Consider the following 27365-nt stretch of genomic DNA (forward strand, 5'->3'; position numbering starts at 1 on the left):
ATAATATGCTTCCTTTCCTCCCTGTACTTCCATTATTATGAGAAGTTGAGTTAAGGTTTGAGTGTTAATGGTGATTTTTAGTTCATATGAGTTATGGGTCTAAACCCATTGACTAAAATGGATATAATAGGAGTTATTTAAAGTATTTAAACCCTAAATTAATGATTTTAGGAGTGCTTGGTTCATGGGAGTCATTAATATCCAAATTTTGAAATAAATGAGGTTGTTAGGAGTATTTGGTGCCCATTAATGATAGTGTAATGACTCATTAGTGACAATATGGGTCAATGAATCTTAGTAAATCTATTGGATATGATTAAGAGTGAATTTATGGTTTTGGTAAAAATGGAGAATGTGGAGTATAGTAGTGAAAACTATTAAACGTGGAGTAATAATTATATCCTTGTGATATGATTGTAGAGTAACTTACTTGGCATCATTCGAGCTTGGAAAGAAAGTTTGAAAGTTAGTATTGTGAGGAGTTATCAAAGATTTGAGGTAATTGGGAAAAATTTATTTTGTATAGTTGTATATTAATTAGATAATTGTTGAAATTAATGCTTTGAAACTTGTTTGGCGTATGAAAACTATTGATGCAATTTTGGTAACGTGGTTATTGTGTAAAATAAATTTTGTATGCGGGCAAGGACAAATGGTATGCATGTTTGGATATTTATGATTGACATTGATGTGTAAGAACATGCTTTATGTGAATAATGGAGTAATATGTGATATGAGTTATTTAGGAGAGCGAGTATGTTTACGAATGAGATATGAGATGAGTTAATGTTTAATTGCATAATATGTGCATAGCATGATCATTGATGAAAATTCACTTAGGGAGAGGAGTAAATGGTTAAACCCACGTGGTACTGGCGGTTTACCGTTGGAATCGAAAACTTGTCTTAACATCGACTATTGGAATCGAGATGTAGCCTTTATCTCATAATTGATTTGAGACTATCTCACTTGTTTTATGAGGGATTCGAACCTAACTAGTTTCTACCGATTTATGAGGAGACTAAATTAGGGGTGTGACATTCCATGGTTATTAGTATTGGGAGAAACCATGATACACAAATAAGTAAATTAACCCTGGCTCGGTAGTTTCTCACAAGTGAAAGGCTATGTTAGTCCATTATGAACATAGCTATTTAATAGCTACCGGTTTCATAATGGAGGTAATAGGAGGATATAAGCCTGACATTTGATTGTGTATTTAGATCCGATCATATAGTTGTTATTATTATGGTTCGGTATGTGTTAGGGGCGTATAGTTGATATTTCTGCTACCCCATGATATGCATTGTTGCTAAATATGATTATATGTGCTTTAGGCTTGGTTACATGATTGTTAATGTTGTGGACTAACAATCATGCTTTAGGTATGTTTTAGGCCTGTTTTAAGCTTGGTTATTTCATATATGTGTTTATGGCATTTGTTTCTATTTTTAACTTACATGTAACTGTATAAATTAAGTAAAATTTAATTATTATTGAGTGATTGTATTTTCATTCTTTGTATTGTCGAACCTCAATCCAAAATTTGGTGTTCTTTGTGCAGTCAACCCCATTTTTTGACGCTTCATTTTTTGCCCGTTTCTTTCTGGGGAAATGAGGGGGGTAAGTGAAGTGGTGGTGGCTGAGTAAACATGCGACTGCCAATCGGGCAAACTTCTGGCGCCAACGTTCGCTTGCAACATTTTAATGCACTGGATGTTTTTCTTAAAGTTGAGAGGCTTGATTGGACAAAAGAAGATATGAGGACGGTCCTACGGGTACACTTCAGTAGCAAAATCGTACTTTAAACCCAAGAAAGAATCAATCAAAGCGGCCGGAAAAAAACCTAGGCTTATTTTCAAGGCAACATTAATCCATCTTCACGAGCACAGCACCTGGACCCACCAGTGGCGAACCTGTGTCCCCCCTCGTCCCCAGCAGCTACAGCGTGAGAGGAAGAACCAGTTGAAGCACAGTCGAACCAGTACCCCACATTGTCCGCTTTTCCGAGGAGAACCAACCAAAGCAGCGTGAGAGGAAGAGGAAGAGGGCAACAATTATAGCAGAATAAAGGGTCCAGAACGAAGGACGAAGAAACAATAGCGGAGCAAAAATAGCAGGGCAACAAAGACGACAAGTCAGAACATATAAACAATGGCAGCGCAACAGAGTCCGGAACGAAGAACCATATAAAGGAACCAGAATAAAGGATACAAAGAACCATATCAGAACGAAGAAGACAATTACCTGATTCACGAGCAGATTGAAGAAGGGGAAGCACTACAGCTCTGAGACGGAGGGGGCAACAGATTAACTTCTAGCTCTGCAAAACTATTGCGTGGTTTAGAAATGGTGCCGCGTGGTTAATGCTTTCCAATCAGTTATTGTGTTTCCGTGATTTGCTGAACTTAATTTAACTTCGGCCATTGATAATGCTCCAAACGCGAGCTCACTCGCACTTGTTTTCCCGCCATCGCAGTTTGGAAATCATCGCTGTACCACCAAATTACTCAGAACTCCTTCCTGAAAAGCTGCTTTCTATTTTGAAAAAATGTTCATTCACCAAACACTTTCGACAAATTCATGCCCAAATGATTGTGAATTCAATAGACAAACCCAACCATTTACTCTCGAAAATCATTGATCTCAAAAACTTTACCTACGCCTCTCTTCTTTTCTCTCAAATCCCTGAACCCGATGACTACGCCTTTAATGTCATGATTCGTAGTTTAGCCACCACATGGCATGAGTACCCTCTTGTTCTTCACTTATATTACCAAATGAAATTCTTGGGCATAAAGCCCAACAATTTTACGTACCCGTTTTTGTTCATTGCTTGCGCTAACCTTTTGGAGATTAATCACGGCCGTGCTGCCCAATCGTCTGTGATTAAAGTTGGATTGAACGTGGATAATTACACAAGTCACTCATTGATAACCATGTATGCTAGGTGTAATGAACTGGGTTATGCGCGAAAGGTGTTTGATGAAATTAGTGAGAAAGATTTGGTTTCGTGGAACTCCTTGATTTCAGGATACTCAAAATTGGGTTATGCAAAGGAGGCAGTGGAGTTATTTGGGGAATTGAAGGATGCTGGGTTTGAACCTGATGAAATGACTCTGGTCTCTGTTCTTGGCGCTTGTGGGGAGCTAGGAAATTTAGATTTGGGGAGATTGGTGGAGGAGTTTGTCGTGGAACACAAAATGACCGTGAACTCCTACATAGGTTCTGCCTTAGTAAGTATGTATGCGAAGTGTGGTGATTTGGCATCTGCCAGAAGGATCTTTGACAGTATGGCTAAAAGAGATATCATCACATGGAATGCCATGATAACAGGGTAGGTATTATCATTAGGCTTGTTCTTTAATTAGTTCTATCATTTTGCTTGCTTTGATTATTCTTTGCTTCATTCGTAGTTCTAACAAACAAATTGGTCATTCACAATATCAGACTTCATGAGTAGATTTCTTCTTATCAAAAGACTTGCTAATACTGGTGTAACATGAACAATAAAACCAAAATCACTGCATGAGTATCAACTTAAGCAGTGGTGTATGAATATGCATCTTGGACTAAATGGTGATAACATTTTATTCTTATTTATATCATGAATCTTTATCTTATCATAAATGGGTATTGCTACAATCTTAATTTTTCTATCTAATTTTTCTTCTAGTTGATTGTGACAGATATGCCCAAAGTGGAATGGCAGATGAAGCAATTGTGCTATTTCATGGCATGGGAGGGGAACATATTGATCCAAATAAAATCACATTATCAGGGGTGCTGTCAGCCTGTGCCTCCATTGGGGCTTTGGATTTGGGGAAACATATTGATAAATATGCTTCACAAAGAGGATGGCAACATGATATTTTTATAGCCACGGCATTGATTGATATGTATGCTAAGTGTGGGAGTTTGGAGGATGCACTGAAAGTTTTTCAAGAAATGCCCAGAAAGAATGAGGCTTCTTGGAATGCAATGATATCTGCACTTGCTTCTCATGGTGAAGCCAAGGAAGCCCTGTCACTGTTTAAACTCATGGCAGAGGAAGGCGGCTATGCACGGCCTAATGATATAACGTTTGTTGGGTTGCTTTCTGCATGTGTGCATGCAGGCCTGGTTAATGAGGGCTATAGATTATTTGATATGATGAGCACATTGTTTGGATTAATTCCAAAAATTGAGCACTACTCCTGCATGGTGGATCTTCTGGCACGTGCTGGCCATCTATATGAAGCCTGGGATCTCATTGAGAGAATGCCTGAAAAGCCAGATAAGGTTGTATTGGGTTCTGTACTAAGTGCCTGTAGAAAGCTAAAAAATGTAGAAATAGGTGAACAGGTTATGCAGCTACTTCTAATGTTGGATCCTCAAAATTCTGGGAACTATATTATTTCATCAAAAATATATGAAAATTCAAATAGGTTGGATGATTCAGCAAGGATGAGGATGTTGATGAGACAGAAGGGTGTCACTAAAACTCCTGGTTGTAGCTGGATTGAGATAAAAAATCAGCTTCATGAGTTTCGTGCAGGTGATGGTTTGCATCAGGATTCTAGTGAGATTCATGACGTACTTAATTTGCTCTATGATGATCTGAAACGAGAAGGATATGTTCCAAAGATTAGTGAATAGCTGCTGCAGGAGCTGGAAATGTCGTTTTTGTTTATCTTGAAGATCCAGAAGTTTGATAATTTGGTTTACATGGTATTCTCGACCAAAAAGTTACGGTGGACTTGTTTAGTCCAGTTAGTGTGATCTGAAAACGCATGCTAAAAATTAATAGTAAGCTTATTATTGGATTTTGTTTTGATTTTCAAATTCCTTTGACATCAAGCTTGGTTTAAAATGAGATATTTAAATATCTGCCTCAGACAACCCTTTCCCCTCTTGGTAGGAGACTTCCCTAGCTCCTCCTTACAATTCAGGATCAAACGAATATGGTGACGCCAACCCACTTTGTGAAACTCCATTAGAATCAACAATTTTATGCGAATCTAGATTGAACAATCTAGAGATATCAAACCTTGATTTAGAATTCAAGTTATAAGAGCAGTAAACCACTGTCACAGATATTGATTTTCCTTCAGGAACAGAAGACAAAAACTGGGGCAAGACCAAACTTGTATCTTTTGGAGAGTGAAGATTTGGTAACCTGCTTGGCTGCTTTGTTTCTTGTTGATCATGTTTGTCATAAATTCCATTATACAACAACAATAACAACAACAACAAGCCTTTATCCCACTAGGTGGGGTTGGCTACATGGATTGCAAGACGCCATTGTGTTCTATCATTTATCAAGCTTTTAGAAATATTATTAATTAAGAAATCGTGTTCAACAACTTCCAAGAGTGTTCTCTTAGGCCTTCTTCTGCCCCTCTTAATAGGGCTCAAAGTTATATGTTTCACTTTTCTCACTGGTGCCTCCCGTGGTCTTCTTTGTACATGTTCAAACCATCTCAACCGATTTTCTACCATTTTTTTCTTAATAGGTGCTACCCTCACTTTTTCACGTACGTGCTCATTTCGAATTTTATCTTTACGTGTATGTCTGCACATCCATCATAATATTCTCATCTCTGCTACTCCAACTTTATGCTCTTGCTATCCTGTTAGAGCCTAGCATTCACTACTATATAACATGGTCGGTTTGATAGCAGTACGATAAAAATTTCCTTTAAGATTATAAAAGAGAGAAAAAGGTTGGGGTCTAAGGGGTTGGAAGGGGAAGATCAGTTACAAAACAGCCATTTTCACCTTGATGTTTTTGGACGACATCAACTATCAACTGCAAATCTTGTAGATTCAACTTGATTGGCTAGAAAAATATTGACTCTGATCGGTTGATGGTGTAATTGAATCTGTTTTTTCTCTTATTTTATTGATAAATCACGATTTACATTTATAGATGGAGGGGAGAGAGAATAAATCTAATCAAATCCCTAAACTCTCTCTTATGAAATAAAAACTAATAATAATAATAACTAATTACAGATCCTAAAAGGAAAGTGGACGTTGCAAGCCCAAGAAGGAAAATTAGGTTTGTGTATTAGTGGGTCTAGGCCCAATATAGGCAGAGGCCCACATCCAACACTCCCCCTCAAATTGGTGAGTAGATGTTAATCATTCCCAACTTGCTCCAAAATGCTTCAAATTTTTCTTGAGTCAATGCTTTGGTCATCACATTTGCGATCTGTTGACCTGAAGGGATATATGATAGATCAATCACTTTTGTGTCCAACTTTTCTTTGATGAAGTGCCGATCAATCTCCACATGTTTTGTGCGATCATGGTGTACAGGGTTATTTGAAATCTTGATTGCTGACATGTTATCGCACCATGCTTTGATTGGTCCAATTGTCTCAATCTTCAATTCCTTTAAAAGTCTAACAATCCACATTCCTTCATAAGTTCCTAGGGCAAGTGCCTTGTATTCGGATTCAGCAGAGCTTCTTGAAACTACTGGCTGCTTCTTACTTCTCTAAGTCACTAGGTTACCCCATACATGTGAGCAATACCCTGTAGTGGATCCTCTATCCATTCTTGAACTAGCCCAGTCAGCATCTGTGAATAGCTCTATGCCCCTAGTATCACCTTTTGCGAAGAATAAACCCAAGCCTGAGGTTTTCTTTAGATATCTGAGTATTCGGTGGACAGCAGCCATATGTTCTTTTTGAGGACAATTTGAGAATTGACTTACTACACTCACAGGAAAGCAGATATCAGGTCGAGTGTGTGATAAGTAAATCAACTTCCCTACCAGTTTTTGATATCTTTCTTTATTTACTGCTACACCATCAGATCTGATGGTTAGTTTTTGATTTAGCTCCATCGGAGTGTTTGCAGGCTTGGCTCCCAGCATCCCTATTTCCTTGAGCAAATCCAGGGTGTACTTTTGTTGTGACACGCTGATCCCCTTATGAGTTTGTGCTACTTGCATCCCCAAAAAATACCTTAAAGATCTAAGGTCTTTGATTTCAAATTATGTTGTTAGGTTGGCTTTTAGCTTGGCAATTTCTTCCTTGTCATTTCCTGTCAACACTATATCATCAACATACACAATGAGGGCTGTTATTTTATCGTCATGATGTTTAACAAATAGTGTATCATCAGCTTGACATTGCTTGTATCCCCATGCTTTGATGGCTCTAGTAAATTTCTCAAACCATGCTCTTGGTGACTGTTTAAGTCCATATAGACACTTGATTAACCTGCAAACCTTGTGAGAGTTATTAGTGTCTTGTAATCCCAAAGGAATTTCCATATAAACTTCTTCCTCAAGATCACCGTTTAAGAAGGCATTTTTAACATCTAGTTGATGAAGAGGCCAATCTAAGTTGGCAGCAAGAGATAATAAAACTTTTACAGAGTTAAGTTTAGCAACAGGGGAGAAAGTTTCTTGGTAATTAATACCATATGTTTGGGTAAATCCTTGAGCTACTAATCGAGCCTTATACTTGTTCACACTTCCATCAGGATTATATTTTACTGTAAAAGCCATTTACTACTTACAACAGGTTTCCCTTTAGGTAACTCAGTAATTTCCCAAGTTTTATTTTTATGTAGGCTCTTAATTCTTCTTCTATGGCATTTTTCCATTTAGGATCAGTGACAGCTTCTTCAAATTTCTAGGGGGTTTTTTCTTTCTCAACATTAGCCATAAAAGTCTTTATACGAGAAGATAGTTTATTGTATGAAACATACCTGGAAATAGGATGCTTAGTGCAATTTCTTTTCCTTTTTCTCAAAGCAATTGGCCAATGTAAATCCTCAAGACTTTCCTCAGGTATAGAATCATGGTATTGCATTGGTATGGAAATAGGATTTTCTTTATTTTGATGCTGTTCAGTAGGACTTTTTGGTTCATCCACCTGAGTCTCAGACCCAGGAAGCATATTTAGTGGCTCAAAGGGGTTTGCATCATGAAATCTGGATCTATTTGAAGAGTTTTCAGAGTTTGGTGAACTTGTTTCAGCATTTTTAGAGCTGTTTTGAGGTCCAGACTCAGAATCTGAATTGGTGGAAGAGCCATTGGTGGAGAGATCTGGGATATGTGGGGTTCAGGAGGCTGTCCAGGGGGTAGTCTAAGGTGATACTCACTCTCATCTAGGCAAATTGACCATTCACTTTCCTCACTCTCCCCCTGAATGGGAGATTTGTTAAAAAAGAATTGATTTTCAACGAATTTGACATTCATGGTGATATATATCCGGTTTGTAATAGGGGAATAGTATTTATATCCTTTTTGGGTAGAGGAATAGCCCAAGAAAACATACTTGATGGCTCGAGAGTCGAGCTTTCCACCACCTTCATTATATACAAAGGCTATGCATCCAAAAACCCTTATTGGAATAGAAGTAGTAAGATGGGACTTGGGATAAGACTCAAGAAATTTTTGTAGCGGAGTTTGAAAGTTGAGGGTTTTGGAAGGTAAGCGATTTATCAAATATGTAGAAGTAAGAATTGCATCCCCCCAAAATTTAGTAGGGACATTACCACCAAACATAAGGGCTCTAGCAACCTCAAGTAAGTGTCTATTTTTTCTTTCGGATACACCATTTTGTTGAGGGGAATAAGCACAAGAAGTTTGATGGTGTATTCCTTGTTGTTTTAAATAACTTTTGAAAGTGGAGTTCAGATATTCTCTTCTGTTGTCACTACGAAGAATTTTAAATGATGTTTGAAATTGATTTTGAATAAACACATGAAAATTTTTGAAGATGGTGAGAACCTCAGATTTTTCTCTCATTAGAAAAACCCATGTTAATCGAGTATGATCATCTATAAACGTGACAAACCATCTACATTTGGAGTTTGTTTCAAATTTTGATGGTTCCCATACGTCATTGTAGATAAGGGAAAAAGGATGAGTTGGAGTATAAGAATTGGTAGGAAAAGAATGTCGGACTTGCTTAGCAAATTTGCAAGTATCACAATGAAATTCAGAAATTGTTTTATTATTGATATTAGGAAACAGAAATTTCATATATTGAAGGCTTGGATGGCCTAACCTAGAGTGCCATAAGGTAAGGTCAACACTGGTCATGACAGAACAGATACTGGGATTATTCTTGGATGGAGATCCATGAATATAGTAGAGCCCATTCCATTCCTTAGCATTGCCAATCATCTTCCCCAAGACCAAGTCCTGAAATTCACATCCCTTTTTGTCAAAAAATACTAAGCAGTTGGCTTGATTTACAATGCGACTTACAGACAGCAAGCTACATTTAATAGTTGGAACATATAAAACATTTTTTAAGATAATATGCTCAGAAATAATTATAGTTCCAGAACCCGTGACTTTTGCAAATTCACCATTGGCTACTTCAACATATTTATGCTCAGAGTGTTTACTAAAGTTAGAAAAAAGTTCTCTAAAACCTGTTATGTGATCAGTAGCTCCTGAATCTACTACCCAAATATTCTTTGGGTTGGCTTTCTCACTGAGAGTATTGGTAAGGGCAGTATTTGATTGTGCCAAGGTTACAGAAGGATGTTTAGGCTCACTCACTCCTGTTGAAGAAGCATGCTTCTCTAGGATTTTCCAGAGAACTGACAACTCTTCAGTACTTAAAGACCCACTTTCAGGTTCTACAGCACCAATCATAAGTCCCTTTCCTTCATTTTTAGGCTTTGCTTTGGAATATGGGGGCTTTCCATGTAGTTTCCAGCAAACATCTTTGGTATGCCCACCCTTATTGTAGTGATCACACCATTTTTCAGGTTTCTTGCCCTTCATTTCCCCTTGAGCTCCACGGACAGCAAGTGCGGAAGTGTTATTCAGAAGAGGTGCTGATATTGTGGAGCTTTGAGTCAACATTTTTCTGCTCTCTTCACATCGGATCATGTTGAAGGTTTCTTCCAGCATAGGAGGGGGTTTTATGCTCATTATTTGACCCCGAATATCCTCAAAGGTTTCATTTAAACCCAACAGAAAATCATAACATCTGTCTCGATCAATCAGTTTTTTATAATAAATCCCATCCCTGTGACAAGAGCATTCATGGATCTCATAGAGATCAATTTGCTGCCAGAATTTCATTAGAGTAGTATAATATTGAGTTACAGACTTGTCACCTTGAATGAGATTTCTAAGGGAATGTTTTACCTGGAATATCGCAACAGTATTCTCTTTGATCGAGTACATGTTTTTTGCTGACTCCCAAATTTCTTTGGCAGTGGTTGCAAGCAGGTAATTCTCACTTGTCTCCACTGTCATGGAGTTTATAAGCCATGCCATCATGATATTGTTCTCAGCAAACCATATTGCATATTGGGTATCATCAGGTATTGGTGGTGGAGGAACACCAGTGAGATATTTTTCTTTATTCCTCCCTCGGGCTACCATTAAAATGTTTCGAGACCACTGAAGGTAGTTATTCCCATTCAGGCGATGGGTGACTGCGACCTGGTAGTGCGTCTCGGTTATCGGCGCAACTACCCCAGAAGGCAGAATCGTTGAGTTCGGCCCTTCCCCTCTAGTCGCACCCTTCTCGTCCCCAGGTGAAGGTGTTTTGCTGCCATCGCTGGTTTGGAAAACCCGAGGCTGTTGGTGAGTCAGTGCATTCATGTACGACATCGTGAAGAAGGAGGGAAGAGTCGAGACCAGAGCTCTAGTACCATGTAATTGAATCTGTTTTTTCTCTTATTTTATTGATAAATCACGATTTACATATATAGACGGAGGGGAGAGGGAATAAATCTAATCAGATCCCTAAACTCTCTCTTATGAAATAAAAACTAATAATAATAATAATAACTAATTACAGATCCTGAAAGGAAAGTGGACGTTGCAAGCTCAAGAAGGAAAATTAGGTTTGTGTATTAGTGGGTCTAGGCCAAATATAGGCAGAGGCCCACATCCAACAGATGGACTATAGGCTAATGTTAATATCATCCTCTCATTGGTTGATTTTATTGAATTTTTTTTTATTGATCAGTGGGATTCAATTTATTTTCCTATTTTCGACTTGATTTATTATAGTCTACTCTCACAAGAGTGTTAAATTCAATTTGAAATTTCTAGGGGGTCATTTATTATGGGAGCTTTAACAGCTGCAGTTTCAACGTTTCCCATGTTCTTGAGTGCTGCAATGCAAATAGAGAGAGGTTCCTGATACATGTGTATATCTTTACAAATAACACAATATGTTTTTTCATATCCCAATTGATTGCAGAAGCCTTTTCATGCTGGAAGGAGAGAGCACACTGACAGAAGGAGACAGCATGAATTTGAACTCTGTCTCATCATCACCATTATTCAACTCATCATCATCCTGGTCTCCTTTGCTATAGAGGGGTGAGTTGCTTCCGCTATGCTTAACATTCAAGTTTTTAGGGCCATCCTCAGGATCATCAGCCTTCTCAGGCACCACATACTTCAAGTCCAAGAAGGGTTTGTTGTTGTTTTCACCAATAGACTCAATGACAGATTCAGCCACAATGGTGACAATAGTGGTGGTAGTGTCAGGAGAAGGGGGAGGAGGAGTTCCAGGAGGAAGCAAAGCACTGGCTCTCCAGTATTTCAATTTTTCAATTAATATTATCTCACTCTATTTTTAATTTGTAAGTTTGTGTTGTTCAGTATGATCACCGAATGAAGCCATCTGTGATTCCATCAGTTTGTGTGATTTAGGTGGCAAGATGTTTGAGTGGGATCAAACCCTAGATGAGGTGAATATTTACATAAACTTACCTCCAAATTTATGAGGCAATTCTATTGCAAGATGCAGTTGAAGCACGTTGAAGTTGGCATGAAAAGCAATTCTCCATCTCTCAATGTAAGCTAGGATTCCCATTTCATACTTCCTTTCAGTTTATAAGGTTTTTTCTGTTGATTATATTTTCATCATTGTATTTTCTCATTATTTGGATGGGCCTTTTTTTTTTTTCAATGTGGTGTATTGTCTCAGCACGACCCTACTTGCCTGGTGAAGACAGATACTTTTTTCTGGACAATAGGTAAAGGTTTAGAATTTCCCTGCTTGCTGTTTGGCATTCAATGATTTGGATGGGTCATACCCCCAACTCGTTCCATTGACCACTCCACCCCTTTTTTTGACCAGTTCTTTTTTGTATTTCATGTTAAGTGCTCTGAATAATAAGCACTGCTGTTTTTGTTCCTTATTGGCTGTTTAATGCGAGCGTGATAGATATTTTTAATATATATATATACATATATAAGCATTGAAGGTTTTGATTTTTTAAGGTTGTGGGACAGGAAGCACTTGCAAGTAAACTGATTTTGATATTCCTCACAAAGATTTTGATTTCACTCTTTTCATGCACTTATTCTCAAAATAGTAATACCAGGGTTTTGGCCTTTTTTTTTTTTTTAATATTGCTCTGAGGGGAGGAGAAATACTTTACTTTGTGTTTTCATTCTTGCCTTCAACTTTCAGAGAGGATAAATACTAGGTTATGCTGACTTCATGTTTGTATTGACTTTTTGGCTTTGCTTCATACTTCATGTTTCTATGACTTTTTGCTCTGCTTTAGACTTTAAATAATCTTGGAGATTTTTGTATTGATCATCTAGGTTGTGCTGACGGATTTTGGCCTGGCCAAGCAATTTGAAAGTAATACAAGATCTAATTCCTTGTGTGGAACAATAGAGTAAATGGAACCTGTACTGAGGTAACGATTTGAGATTTGGTGACAATACAGGATTTGATATTATTCAGGCACATGTTCAGTCTAATTAAGAAGTACACATTGTTTGGGTTGCCTCTTGCCTCCTGTTCAAGTAGAACCAAGCTTGAATTTCTCACCATATGAAACTAATCATATTTTGCATATATTTTTTCCTTGTCAATATTAGATTGGATCATATGATTCAGGAATGTGTTTGATAAGTAGCTTGATTTAATTGGCGGGGACTTGTATAATGGATTTCAATATTTTACTCTTGCCTTCATATTTAGGAAAATATTGTGGTTTTATGAAATGAAAGAGCTTTAGTTTAACTTGTCAGATCCATCTCTTAATAATAGCATAATCTCCCTCCTTTTATACCAAGGGGATGGCTGCTATATTACTCACAACTGACTCACTAACTAGCTAACTAACTTTCTTTTAACATTATTAATTACTGTATCATATTAAGTATAAAGTTAATATGATGCGTGATAGATTTGCTCTGCTTCTAAGACAGTGGAACCTGTGTCTTAAAGTGGGGCTTTCCTTCATTTTTAACATTTTCTTCTTTGGTTCTATTGGATATCTGGATGATCCTGCAGCTTGATGTTCTGAATTCCGCTAAATATCTTTTCAAGAGCAAATAATCTATTAATATAATTAATCTGCAATGCTTGTCTTTATATGTAATGGGCATATTTATCTCGTACCTTGGTCTTAATGAGCCTGAGCTGAATTTTGTTATTTGACTGTAGATATTTGAGTTAAGTGCATCCCAAGGTCCTGAGGTGGGGTTGGAATTTTTCAAGCGTGTGCAATATTTTAGGGTGTTGATATATGGTGGTGATGGAAGTGTTGCACGGGTCCTTGATGCAATAGAAAAACACAATTTTGAGCCACCTCCACCTGTTGCAGTTCTCCCCCTATGTACTGGAAACGATTTGTCAAGGTTACTAAATTGGGGAGGAGGCTTCTCTGCCCTTGACACACGAGGTGGTTTGACTATGATTTTGCAAGATGTTAGCAATGCAGCAGTTACAATGTTGGATCACCGGGCAGTAAATATTACAGAAGAAACCTCAGAAGGAAAATGGAAAAAAATGAAATCTAAATTCATGAAGAACAACCTAGGTATCTGAAACAATTGTCAAATATTGTTTCTTGAGAACTATTGACAGAAAGATGGCATATGAATTTCATGTTACTCGTGAAGTATATCCTGAGAAATTTTGCCGTCAGGTAAAGGTTCTTCTTTCTTGGTATTTTATAGTTGTAAGATGTTTATTCATACTGCACCCTGTCAATTTTAAGGTAGCTTTCAAAGCACATGGTGTAAGTTACAATCTCCAAGGCTGAACAATATTTGAAAGCACTGCTACGTACAGTAAATAATGGATGGCTGTGATTATTTTAAATAGCCCAACTTTTGGACATTGGCTGCTTGATGGAACATTGGAACTAACTGCGAAAAAGGGCCTCCTGACACTTATTTGTATCATTTGTCCAGCGCGTCGAGGTGAACATTATCACAACTTCATTAACAGTTATTATTCATTAACATTATCACAACTTCATTCTAAATATGCGTTTTTTACTGTTCCGAATTAGTGCCTCAACATTACTCCCTTTGTCTCTTTTTATAGACTCTCTTTATTCTATATAGCACTGTTAAAAAAAAAAATTATGTCAATCTATGCTGAGGTACAATTCAGTGGTTGACTTTATTTATTTAAATTCCCTTATAATGAAATAGGAACTTGAAATATTTTTGTGGGATGTTCTGTTAATGAAGTTACGAATGCATGTCAGAGTTGATGATTTGAACATTGAAGGACTGGAGACATGTTATCTGCCGGACTTTCTCTGTCCAAGAGAGATTCTTTCAGAACTTTCACAGCAATTAGAATCAGAATGCAAGCAAGCCACGTTTCAATTCATGCTATGAATCTTTTCTGATTGCCTCTATGATGATGATTTTTTCTTTCCTCCCTTAGTTATAAATTGTATGTTGCATATTAATTTAATCATCTCTACTCATTTAGGATTATTGGGTTAGATCATCGGAAATCAGCAATTTCATGTATATTAGGAGGAGTGTAACTAGAAAACTGTGGTTAGACCTAGTATTTATTATATTCAATGTAAATATTTGTTACTATTATGTGGGATACCGAGTAGTTAAGAGTAGGTTTTTACGAGATTATTTCCTATTTCTTCTCCTCTGAATCAATCTCCATTATTCTCGTAGATATGATTGCTTTCTCTCCTGTATATATTCTCATACATACCTAAGATGAATATAGAAGAGTTTCTCGGCTCATTCACTACATGGTATCAGAGCACCATGACTTCCCAGTGCTGTCCGACGCCGAGAACTCTGAGACATAGAGTACTTAGCACGAGTCGAACCCAGTTCACACTTCTCCCATGTCGAACAGTGATGGGTCCTCGAAGACTGATCCGAGCAAGGTAGGTGGTCCCTTCGGGTTGACTACCAGCCACGAAGGATCATTGGTACACGTTATATCAGTGAAACTAAATGGTACAAACTACCGTATGTGGGCACAAGCTATGAAACTCGCGATCGGAGGTTGAGGGAAAATTGGCGATCTTGATGGCTCATCGAAGATCCCAGAAGACCCAAAGACGCAAGAGTTCCAGCAATGGCACACCGAAAATTCACTGGTATTATCATGGTTAATAAATGCCATGATTCCAGAAATTCAACAAAGCTTTATGTTTCTCCCCTCAGCCTATGAAATCTGGAAGGCTATACGAGATTCATACTCTGATGGGAACGACTTAGCTCGAATATATGAGCTCAAAACGAAGGCATGGACACTGCAACAAGGAGAACGTGATGTCACTGCCTTTTGGTTAGAACTGAATGCTATATGGCAGGAACTAGACTTAATGACAGATGTGGAATGGTCTAGTAGTAGTGATGCAATTAGGTATAAGGAGAAAGTTGAAAATGAGCGTGTATTTCAATTTCTTGCTGGATTAAATCAGTCCCTGGATGATGTACGAGGATGAGTCTTGAGTCGTGCACCACTCCCATCAACCAGGGAAGCTTTTTCTGTGGTACGTCGTGAAGCCTCGAGACGCAAAGTCATGCTTCCTGGCACTACCCCTACTCCAGTACCTACTCTAGATTCTGCTGCTCTTGTAAGCAAGAGCAGTGACGCAAATCAGAAGAATCAGAAAGGGAAGGTTACTTGTGAACATTGCAAGAAGATTGGGCATACCCGTGACACTTGCTTGGATATCCATGGAAAACCGACTGATTGGAAGCCAAGAAAAGGAAAAACACGAGGATACCAAGCTTCTCATGACGTGCCACCAGATAAAATAGATTCAACCTCATCAGCACCAGAGATTGATAAGGAACAGCTCGGTAAGTTACTCGAGATGCTCAGTATGCTTCAGAAGAATGAGAAAAATCAGAAACCAAATCATACTGTGTCTGTGGCTCATAAAGGTAACTGTGCCTTACTTACCTCTACTAGTAACTTCAAATGGATTGTGGATATAGGGGCAACTGATCATATGACTTCAGACTCTAAGCTATTTAGTACCTATGTCCCTAGTGCTGGAAATGAGACAGTAAGTACAGCAAATAGGTCATCTTCGTCGATAGCAGGAATAGGCAGTGTTTTTATCTCTGATGCTATGAAATTAGAACATGTTTTACATGTACCATATTTGGCCTGTAATTTGCTGTCCATTAGTAAATTAACTAAACAGGCTAATTGTTGGGCTCACTTTTGTTCCACTCATTGTGTTTTTCAGGATCTCTCATCGGGGAAGATGATTGGGAGTGCTAAGGTGCATAATGGTATTTACTACCTTGATGAATCAACCGTGAGTAGTCTTTGGTCTCGAATTCAATGCAATGTTGCATCTACCTATGAAAATAAAGAATTTAAAGATCTTATGTTATGGCATAGGAGACTAGGTCACCCAAATTTTCAATATTTATGTCGTCTGTTTCCAGAATTTCAAGTCAATAAAAACGCTCCATTTCATTGTACTGATTGTGAGCTCGCTAAACATCACAGATCCGTTTTCAAACCTATTGAGTACAAATCCACTCGTCCTTTTTCTATCATTCATAGTGATTTGTGGGGTCCTACTCGTGTCACTAATTGAACTAATACAAAGTGGTTCATCACATTTATTGATAATCATACTAGGATGTGTTGGGTTTACTTATTGCAAGATAAATCCTCTGTTCCCTCTGTGTTCTCTGAGTTTTATACAATGATAAAAAACCAATTTGGTACCACAATTCAAGTGCTTCATATTGATAATGGAATTGAATACTTCAATAACACCATGCATATGTTTCTAACAGAACATGGAATTATTCATAAAAGCACTTGTCCGAATACCCCTCAACAAAATGGCATTGTGGAAAGGAAAAACAAACACCTGTTAGAAGTTGCACGTGCTTTACTCTTCACCTACAATGTTCCTAAATTCTTTTGGGGTGATGCAACTCTCACAGTTACATACTTAATCAACCGCATGCCAAGTCGTGTTCTCTCTTATATTTCACCACTTGAAAAATTACAAGAATGTCACTCTGTCACTCACCTCACCACTAATCTTCCCCTCAAAATCTTTGGCTGTACCACCTATGTTCATTCTCATCATTCCCATAAATTGGAAACCAAAGCTGTCAAATGTCTCTTCCTTGGTTACTCTTCCACACAAAAGGGGTATAAATGTTTTGACCCTACTACCAAACGACTTTACATCAGCCGAGACGTTACCTTTGCTGAAAATGAACCTTTTTATCCAAATGCCTCAATTCAGGGGGAGAGGGCGAGTGATTTTCAGCCTTTAGAAAGTGAGAGAAGTGAGAAATACTCAATCCACGATCCTTTGTTCACGAGCTCAGATCCTTTATCAGAAAATTCTTGGGTTCTTAGGCCAGAAACTGAAGTGAAAAGTCTTTCAAAATATAATAAAGATGCTGGTATTACACTGGACAAGACACCAATAACCTACTTAAGGAAGAAATGGAAAAAGAGGGAGACTATTATGACTGACGCACAACCAGAATCTGAACTGAAAGAGGTTCCTGAAGTAGAGAATGTAGAAGGTGCGGTGTTTCCTCAAGAATCCGAGGAAGAAGCAGTGACCGAAATGGACGAAGTGGATGAGTTAGACCTACCTATAGCTCTCAGAAAGCAACCAAGGGCCTGCACACAGCATCCTATTCAGAGGTTTGTGAGTTACCATACATTATCCTCACAATTTCGTGCATTTATAACTGATCTTGACAAGGTAAAGATTCCTAATGATGTGCATGAAGCACTGAGTGTACCTGAATGGAAGAAGGTTGTAATGGAGGAAGTAAATGCCTTAAAAAAGAATGACACGTGGGAGATAGTAGATCTTCCAAAAGGAAAGAAAATTGTGAGCTGTAAGTGGGTATTTACCCCTAAATATGATGCTGACGGGAAATTAGACAGATTGAAAGCAAGGTTGGTGGCAAGGGGGTTTACTCAAACATATGGCTTGGATTACAAAGAAACATTTGCACTTGTGGCCAAGCTTAACGCTATCAGAATTTTGATTTCTGTAGTTGCAAACTTGGACTGGCCCCTACATCAACTAGATATAAAGAATGCCTTCTTAAATGGTGATCTAAAAGAAGAAGTTTTCATGACTTTACCCCCAGGTTTTGAGGAAGGGAGAACCAATCAAGTGTGTAAGCTGAAAAAAATCTTTGTATAGGTTAAAGCAATCACCTCGAGCCTGGTTTGACAGATTCTCAACAGTTTTGAGAGCTGAAGGGTATAAGCAGGGGTTGGCTGATCACACTATGTTTGTAAAGAGGGAAATGGAAAAAGATGTATCCTCATTGTATATGTTGATGATATAATTGTCACAGGTGATCATAAGGAGGAAGTGGATAGAATAAAGAGGGCTCTGGGAAAGGAGTTTGAAGTGAATGACTTGGGCAACTTGAAGTATTTTCTAGGTATGGAGGTTGCAAGGTCACAGCAAGGGATTTATGTGTCCCAAAGAAAATATATTATTGATTTACTTGCTGAAACTGGCATGTTGGGATGCAGACCTGTAGACACACCCATTGTTGTTAAGAAAAAAAAGGAGAAACCGAAAGAAAATCAGAAGGTGAGGAGGAAGAAGAAGAAGAAGAAGAAAAGAATGAGCTAGTAGACAAAGAAAGATACCAAAGATTAGTTGGTAAACTAATTTATCTCTCTCAAACTCGACTAGACATAGCTTTCGCAATAAGCATTGCAAGCCAGTATATGTGCGACCCCAGAGAAAGGCATATGGAAGCCGCATACAGAATCTTGAGGTACTTAAAGGGCACACCTGGTAAAGGATTGCTATTTAAGAAACAAAACCTAAGATCTATAGAAATATATACAGATGCAGATTGGGAAGGAACATACAAGGATAAGAGGTCAACATCAGGTTACTGTTCCTTCGTATGGGGAAATTTAGTCTCTTGGAAGAGTCAGAAGCAAAGAGTGGTCTCAAGAAGTAGTGCAAAATCAGAACTAAGGGCTCTAGCTCAAGGCATCTCAGAGGTACTATGGGTAAAAAGAGTCATGGATGAGATACATGTCAAAATTGATTCCCCATTGAAGCTTTATTGTGATAATAAAGCTGCAATAAGTATGGCTCTAAATCCAGTTCAGCATGAAAGATCCAAACATGTGGAGATTGATGGACGTTTTATAAGGGAAAAGGTTGAAGAAGGAGTCGTCTGTCTCATTTATCTACCAACAAGACTCCAAGCTGCTGATGTGCTCACCAAAGGATTACAAAGAACAGCATTTGATGGTTGTATAAGCAAGTTGGACATGATTAGTATCTATGATCTAACTTGAGGGGGAGTGTGGTTAGACCTAGTATTTATTATATTCAATGTAAACATCTGTTACTATTATGTGGGATACCGGGTAGTTAAGAGTAGGAGGTTTTTACGAGATTATTTCCTATTTCTTCTCCTCTGAATCAATCTCCATTATTCTCGGAGATATGATTGCTTTCTCTCCTGTATATATTCTCATACATACCTAAGATGAATATAGAAGAGTTTCTCGGCTCATTTACTACAAAAACCAGTTGCAGTTTTTGGAATTATTGCTGTGTAACTGGATGAAGGCAATTGCTTTTGATGTTATCAATAGTAGGTAATTTTTGTGTGAGTTTTCTATCAGCTCTTCAATTTATTCATTGTTCCCATCAGTTTTATTGTGTGAAACATTGAATGTTCTTTGCGTGGGTTGGTTCTACCATGATTAGATATAGACGGACAGGTCAAAAAAGGAAACAATGCGGAGGATATATGAGTATTCAATTGCCAAACATCAGTATGGATGTGGTGTTTGTTTTTATGATGACACCCAACCTTAACTCTATAGTTAGTTTATTCATATTAATGGAGTGTTTATGGCCTTCCTGCCATTTCTTTTTCAAGAATTTTGAAAGAAAGAAGAAATCCAAAAGGCATGCTAAATAAATCCTCTGAGCTTTGAATATGGGTTTATTAAATTTTCATTTCTAGGCTTCTTAAATTCAGAAGCTTTGAAATGCATCTCATCCTTTTGCATTCTTGATGCTGCACGATTATTTTATTTTATTTTTTTCCCTGTAAGTACGTGAAATGCCTGCTAATGATATAGCTTGCCGTTTCTTACTTGTTGCAGGGGTCACAGTGCTGATATCTTCTACTTCCCTCCCAGGACACGTTCTTATATATTAACCTTCAATAAGTACAATTTTATTTTCCTACAATTATATATCTGAAATAATGCCCTATAAGATGTACATCCTTTATTTTTATTTTGCCTGGGCTAGAGGTACATGCAGGCATTATTTCAAAATTTAGTTGTTTGGAAGAGAAAGCTATTACATCTCAAATGCTCATCTAATTCAGTACAATCCTGTTATTTTCCCATATCATTTTTGCCAAGCACAAAGATAAACCTAATGCAATAATCTCGTTTTTTAATTGGAATTTTTAACGGCATGTGCTTTGTATAATTCATCCCTCCCTACTCTATTCTGAAAGTCCAACGGGGCATTCTTCTTCCACTGGCCATTTCAAACGATGAATCTCTCAAGAATGGTGGTGTTGAGATTGTAAAGTAAAAAGCTTTTTTGTAGTAAGTTTTTTTTTCCCCAAGATTTGATCTTGATTTTTGTTCTAGATAAAATCTTATTGTTTTTTATATTGATTGTAGATATGGATTTTCATATTGATCATGGCTTTATTTTTTAATGTTTTACATCCTAGATTTGTTTAAAATTTGGCGACAGAACTGGAAGAGCAGCTGCTGTTTAATTACTTTTTTACTTGAGGTAGAATCATATGGTTTTTTATATTTCTGACATGGAAGTTGATTTTTGTTCTTTGATGTTTGGTTTTTCAATGTTGGTGGATGCCCAGGCTCTAAAAATTTACGTTATGTTTGGTTGGAGAGGCGGGAAGAGGGGAAAGATTTTGATGAAAAGGAAATGAGGTAAGGGAGGGGTAGGGGAGGGAGAAGAGGAATCCTCCCAATTTGGAGGGGAGACTCAAGGGGAAAATTGTTCCTCCTCTCCCCTTCCGTTGTAATTTTGCATGAGCTGGCTTCTTCAGTACATACCATACATATCCTCAGCGAGCTGCTTTTATTTCATCTCTTTGAATTTAGAAGAGATAATGCCTTCTTCTTATTAGTTTTGCCAATTTCTGTCTGTACCACCATTAATTTTATGTCATCATTATTCCGGTGCTGAGGATAGTAACAGAATTGTCAAAGAATTGGAACAGGGCGAGGCAGTTGTACCTATGCATGTGGTCGGCCTGAGACACTTGATAAATTGTACATTTTGGCTCACTTCTCCATAAGTTGGAGGTTTTTAGTTTTCCTTTTTTTTTTTAAAAAAAATTGACATTTGCAAGTTTATATTTGACTGACAGAATAATGTGATCCTAATGAGTAGGTAAAAGTCTCAGATATTTGGAACGCATGAAAACAGAAAAAGTGAGGTGAGGGACAATTTGAAGCAAGGAGAAGATATTTGAATTGACTATGCAGCTTGGCTTTTCTACTGTTGGAATCTGCAAATGGAGTTACAACAAGCAATGTGCAATCTTCAAAGGGATTTATGTTAACTTATGACAAACTAGATTGTATAGTCGGGCGTCATCAAAAGAGATACATGGCCTCAATTTTTTAGGAAAAAAATGAATCGGTGTTTGAAGATTTTAATTAATTTTTCTTGCTATTTTTATTTACATATTTTCTTTAATTGAAATTTATTAAATTGAAGTCATTAATAACTCCCTTATATTCCCCTCCAACTAAATAGGAGGTTAATTTCATATTGATACATATTGTTTACTTACAAACAAAAAATGTGTTTTATTTGTTAAAATCCTTTTTATCAAAACCATAAAGCAATTAGGATCGTTCTCAAGATTTGATTGTAGATGACTTTTAATAACTAGAACACTTTATATTTATTAAATTATTAACTATTCCATTTAACTAAATCATTTCAAAGGTTTTTTTCTTCATATTTTCCCAAGATTGTATTACTAATCATCCTTGCAAGTTGTAATGCATGTGGATCAATGATATTAAAATTGGATCGGTCGGTTGGATTGGTCCAGATTTTGGCTCGGCCAGAAGGGAAAAATTGTGTGAAGGGTTAAGTCGGGTTGAGCTGTTTCAAACTGCTAGTTAGACCGCGAATCGGGAACCAGATTTAGTTTTAAAAAATTGGATGGTTTGGTTTTTTTTTTTCTTTTTTGAACCCTAAGAGAAGGCAGGCCATGCCTTTTTGCTTTGTTTACTTTTTGAGCTTTAGTTTCGACATTCAAGCTTTTGTGAGCTCCTCCTTTCCTCTCATTCTTTGTGACTTCGGTAGGGTAGTGATGAGATTTCCTTCCTCTTCCCCTATCGATCAACATCAACTACGGTAGGCACAGACCATGATGGCTATTTTCCTCCTCTTTCTTGTGCTTGTCCTCATTGATCTATCCTCTTCCTCGACCATGGTGCTATATGGTGAACAAAAAGTGACAGTGCAAAGTAGCAACTCGATCTTCCTCGTCCTCACCAATCTATTGTCGTTGACCATGGGACATACTGAAGCCAAGCAGCCATTGACGCATTGAACAGTGAACATAGAATCGCAAAATGACTAGGCAGAGCATCCCCTTTTGATTTACACTGAAGCCAAGCAGCCATTGACACATTGAACAGTGAACATAGAATTGCAAAGTGATGAGGTAGAGCATCCCCTTCTGATTTTTGATCATTTTCTTCATCCTTCTTGATCATTGAGTTATGAATCTTTTGATCTTTTTCTTCATTTGCCTAGCTTTGCTTTATCATCTATGTAAGTTTTATGAGGAAGATTGCCATTCAAACCATGCGGATTTTATTAAAAACACTTAGATTTAGATCTCAATTCACTTCTTTTAACATGATTTTAATTCCATTAATTTGTTCTTCCCCTTATGGCAATTGAATTTTTTGTTTGGCATAAGCTTCTGCATCTTTTGGTATATTTCAGAACTAGGACAATCTTTAGTTTTGTTCATTGGCACTTAGTCTTCTATGTCTCAAGGTGAAATCCTTGAAATTACTTATTTAGGTGCACGAGTCTGTAGCTCTTTATGTGACTGGAAAGCTAGCTAATTGAGTTGCTGTTCTAATGGCACTTCTATTTTGGTCACAACTGAATTTTCTCGTTTTGATCCCTCATGTGGGGGAGTGCAAGTAGAGAGCCTTTATGTCTTATTCTTTGGGGCTATTTAGAATTAAATGCTCAAAGACAAGGGCTAAAATATAATTAATTATATGATGTTTTATTATATTATTATATAGATATATAAATTTTTATTTTTTAAAATTTAATTATTACGTTATCGGTTCGACTATTGGTCTAACCCAGTTAGATTATGTGAACTGTGAACCGCTTGCCTCTCCGGACCATTGTTTGGTTTGGTTCTGAAAACATTGATGTGGATGATAGTTGCTCTTTATCGGGCTAGTTAGGGTCAATGGTTCATGCGTAAGGTTATTGCATACATGTCTAAAAATTAAATAATTTCATACTTTAATTGCTTCATTAGTATAAATATAGATATATTTTTCAACATGTAGAAAATCTGTCTTCTTAAATTATCATGTTACACAATTAAAATTAAAATTTATTTGTCCTAGCATTTTTCTTATCTTGAATAATAATATTTTAAAATAAATCACAATTGCCTTTCTCATTACAATTTTTTTTTTCTAATGTTTAGTTTAATATCATATTGAAAAAAAATTCGTCTTACATTTGTATGACTTTTAATCCGTGCAATGTATATAATCCAATCTAGTTACTTACATATCCGTAGAGGGCAAGATTTCTTGGGGAATCCTTGATGGTGCTAATAGAATTTGCAGAGAGCTTTAGGAAAAAGCAAGACTAAAAGTAGATTAACTTGCATATGTACTTCAGCTAATATGAACAAACAATAATATAATAGAGTAATGTTGACTATATTTATATACACTCGAGATGGAGCAAAAGAAGCCTTTTATCTTCCTCTATAGGGTTTTAAGATGTGCTAGGCTTGGTACGACAAATGGTGCCCCTTTCCTAAACCCCTCGTTAATTATGCATCTCCTAAAGTAGACTCAATTTTACATGCCAAAGTCTCTGATTTCTATTCTGCCATAGGAAGATGGAATGTTGATCAATTAAGCAGATATCTCCACCAAGATGTCATTAAACACATCATTGTTTTTCAACCTCCTAATGTCAATGCTAACAATGATACTATTTGTTGGAGACCTTTTAATGTTGGCAGCTTTACCATCAAATCTACTTATAAGGCTATCGATAATCACTATGATAGCCCCAACTCTAAGATTTGGTTGAAAATTTGGAAATGGCCAACGTATGACAAGATCAAAACCTTTCTTTAGAAAGCGGCCTGGGATCATCTTCAACCTAAGTTCACCTACTTTAATGATGGCAATATCTTTCCTAGGCCATGCCCTTTTGGCTACAACTCTATAGATTCAACCATTCACATCTTGAGAGATTGCAAGACTTCTAAAAAGATTTGGATAAAATTAGTTAAACACTCTAAATTCAACACTTTCTTTTCTCTTCCTCGACGAGACTAGATACTTTGGAATGCTGACTATGATGTAGGCAATGCTTGTTTGAGAAAGATCCCTTGGTAGAAATTATTCACCCATGTATGTTGGAATATCTGGAAAGATAAATGCAAAATCATCTACTTTGCAGAAGATAATCTTGAGAGAGACATTGCATTTACTAACATCCAGGATATACTCAATGATCAATGTCTTCAATCAAAAATCAATTTTTTGAACCAACGAGGGAATAGAACAAATGCTAAATGGTTTTGCCTTAAAAATGGGTGTGTTAGACTTGATATAGATGGCTCAATTAATCAAGGTGTTAATTCTTGCAGTGAACTCATACGAGATGAGCATGAGAATTGGATCAAAGGCTTCTCCAAGTATCTTGGTTACCATTTGTGCACGAGAGCTGAGCTTTTGGGCATATTGGAATGACTAATCATTTGTTGAGATGAAAAGATTGACAAAGTTCATGTCTACTTTAACTCTATAGAAGCTCTCACATTAATACGCAACGAGTTCTCTACAAAGCACCCTCTAATTGCTACTATTAATAAAATCAGAGATCTTATTATGAAAGACTGGATGGTCACCTTTTATTAAGTCTACAAGGAGGCAAACAAATGTGCAGATTGGCTGGCACATCGAGCTTCTACTGATAATTTTAATGTTCATTTTTTTATGCTCCACCACTTGGATGTAGACATTTTTTGTGCATTGACATGACATAACATGTCATTTGCACGGTGTTCCTATGGCCTTTTTTCAAAAAAAAAAAAAAAGACATGCTAGGCTTAAACTATCATTTTGATTGCTGGGCTTGGGAAAGAAACATGAAGGATTAAGCTATTAAATTGTAAGAAAAGTATTTTTACTCTCAAGGCAGGAAATTATTGTATAGATTGGCTTGCAAATATTAGTTTAAATATGTCTGATGGCTTTACTATTTTTCATGAACCTCCCAAGGGAATTGAGTTTCTGTTATATCAAGATAAAACCCTCGATCTTTAAAAAAAAATTAAAGGATCTAGCTCAAGTCCATACATTATTACAGTCACATAATAAGGGTAAAATAAAAAGTAAATTAAAAAAACACTTGACAAGATGCAAGCGTTAATCATAGTATGAAAGAACTTTGAAATTGATCGAGGAGAACCTATCTAGCTGAAAGCTAAGGTTTGTGTTGGTGGATAGAGCAACTTAGTAGCTATCTTGTAAAGGGAAGAATATCAAGTTAAAACAAGCAATGGAAATTGAGTAAAGTGAAATCCTCTCTTCTATTGCAAAGTTGCAAATCCAATAGAGAACAGAATGAAGATATTCATTTATGAAGGAAGGATGGCATTGTGATTTCTTCTTTTTTTTTTGAATAAAACTGAAAACATGCATTAAAAATTAAAGAGCATTCAGCTCATCAAGTTCAACAGGTAAGGGTGATCTTTCTCCATTGTCCAACCCTTATATGATTGTTGGAGGATGATAAAAAATATAGAAATTCTCATGAAAAGTGGAAGAAAACATGGCTAATCTATTAGAAAGGACATTCTTTTCCCTAACAACATATGAGAAACTAATCTTCCTTCTTTGTGTTAGTAATAATATCATTGAAGGGATAATTCTCAGTGTACCCTCTAGTTACCAGATTAATAGCTTCAACATAGTCAGAAAAGATCTGAATATTTTTGTAGCCTTCTTTCCAACAAAGCTCAAGTCCCTAAAAAATAGCAATAATTTCTGCGATGGTTGGTGGAACAACTAGCAACTTACATGTTAAGCCCTTTTTCACCTTCCATTTTCATCCCAAATTATACCACCACAGCTAGAATTGCCACTGGTACTAACAGCCCCATCTACTTCTAGTCTAACATATCCCTCTTTCCCAAGAACTCTCTCCCTACTAATATTTCATTCATAACTCAAAAAAGGGGCATTCCCGATTAAGTCAAAATTAGCAGCAGCATGAAAAAAAGAGGCAGGAACATCATGACTTTGCACATGGGTGTTATCATGAAAAATCTTCCTACACCTAGTTACCCAAATATCTCAACACACATACCCAAAAAGAACATTCCATGGTAGTTTGCTAGTAAACACTTTACCAATATCATACACCGAGTTCTATTTTAACCAATCAATGCCATGAAGATTGACAAAAGTGCTTTAGTGATTTATAGCAATAATAGCTTTCCATTGTTCAAGCGCATTAGGACAATCCCTTAGCAGGTGCATATCATCTTCAATTGTGCTACAACCAAACGGACATTCAATTTTTGCAGCAAGACCCTTGCTTCTATGTAATGCCATGGTATGTGTTCTTCCATGTGAGAATAACCACATGAATGATTTGATCTTCTTTGTAATGGCCTAATGCTAAAGGATCTTCCAAATACTATCAGCATTCTTTCAAGTACTTATAGTTATAAAATTATAGTCAGATTTCATAGTAAAAGAACTGTTAGTAGAGGGTTTCCAAAATTGTTTATCCTCTCCTCTCTCCTTACTGGGTGGGTGAGCACTGATTACTTGAGCAACTATGTTTCAATAGAACCATTGTCCCAATCTGACACT

General features: G+C 37.0%; 1 protein-coding gene across 13 annotated transcripts; it reads left to right on the forward strand.

Annotated features, from left to right (window-relative positions):
• The first annotated feature begins 1630 nt into the window (after positions 1 to 1630).
• LOC129305892 (pentatricopeptide repeat-containing protein At2g34400) lies at positions 1631 to 21556 on the forward strand. 13 transcript variants are annotated; one of them, XM_054946078.1, is made up of 10 exons: positions 1631 to 3337; positions 3690 to 4281; positions 11184 to 11305; positions 11628 to 11786; positions 11919 to 11967; positions 12545 to 12642; positions 13398 to 14158; positions 20343 to 20801; positions 20933 to 20997; positions 21086 to 21556. In XM_054946078.1, the coding sequence occupies exons 1-4, from the start codon at positions 2433 to 2435 to the stop codon at positions 11713 to 11715; spliced, it is 1707 nt and encodes a 568-aa protein (XP_054802053.1). In that variant the 5' UTR covers positions 1631 to 2432; the 3' UTR covers positions 11716 to 11786; positions 11919 to 11967; positions 12545 to 12642; positions 13398 to 14158; positions 20343 to 20801; positions 20933 to 20997; positions 21086 to 21556. The 13 variants fall into 13 exon arrangements, with proteins under 13 accessions (XP_054802053.1, XP_054802057.1, XP_054802058.1 ...); XM_054946082.1 differs by having other exon boundaries at positions 13398 to 13881; positions 13954 to 13974; positions 14061 to 14158; positions 20343 to 21556; XM_054946083.1 differs by having other exon boundaries at positions 13398 to 13881; positions 13958 to 13974; positions 14061 to 14158; positions 20343 to 21556.
• The last annotated feature ends 5809 nt before the right edge of the window (positions 21557 to 27365 follow it).

This window comes from Prosopis cineraria, unplaced genomic scaffold (genome assembly GCF_029017545.1).
Source record: "Prosopis cineraria cultivar Desert tree isolate PC_DT_omini unplaced genomic scaffold, ASM2901754v1 PC3, whole genome shotgun sequence".
Taxonomy (NCBI): Eukaryota; Viridiplantae; Streptophyta; class Magnoliopsida; order Fabales; family Fabaceae; genus Prosopis; species Prosopis cineraria.

What these genes read in the sequence shown, in the direction of transcription:
- LOC129305892 (XM_054946072.1), top strand. Translation starts at nt 2,433, where the DNA reads ATGCTCCAAACGCGAGCTCACTCGCACTTGTTTTCCCGCCATCGCAGT. An exon ending in TGGAATGCCATGATAACAGG is followed by an intron (nt 3,338 to 3,689) that starts GTAGGTATTATC and finishes TGATTGTGACAG; the next exon opens with ATATGCCCAAAGTGGAATGG.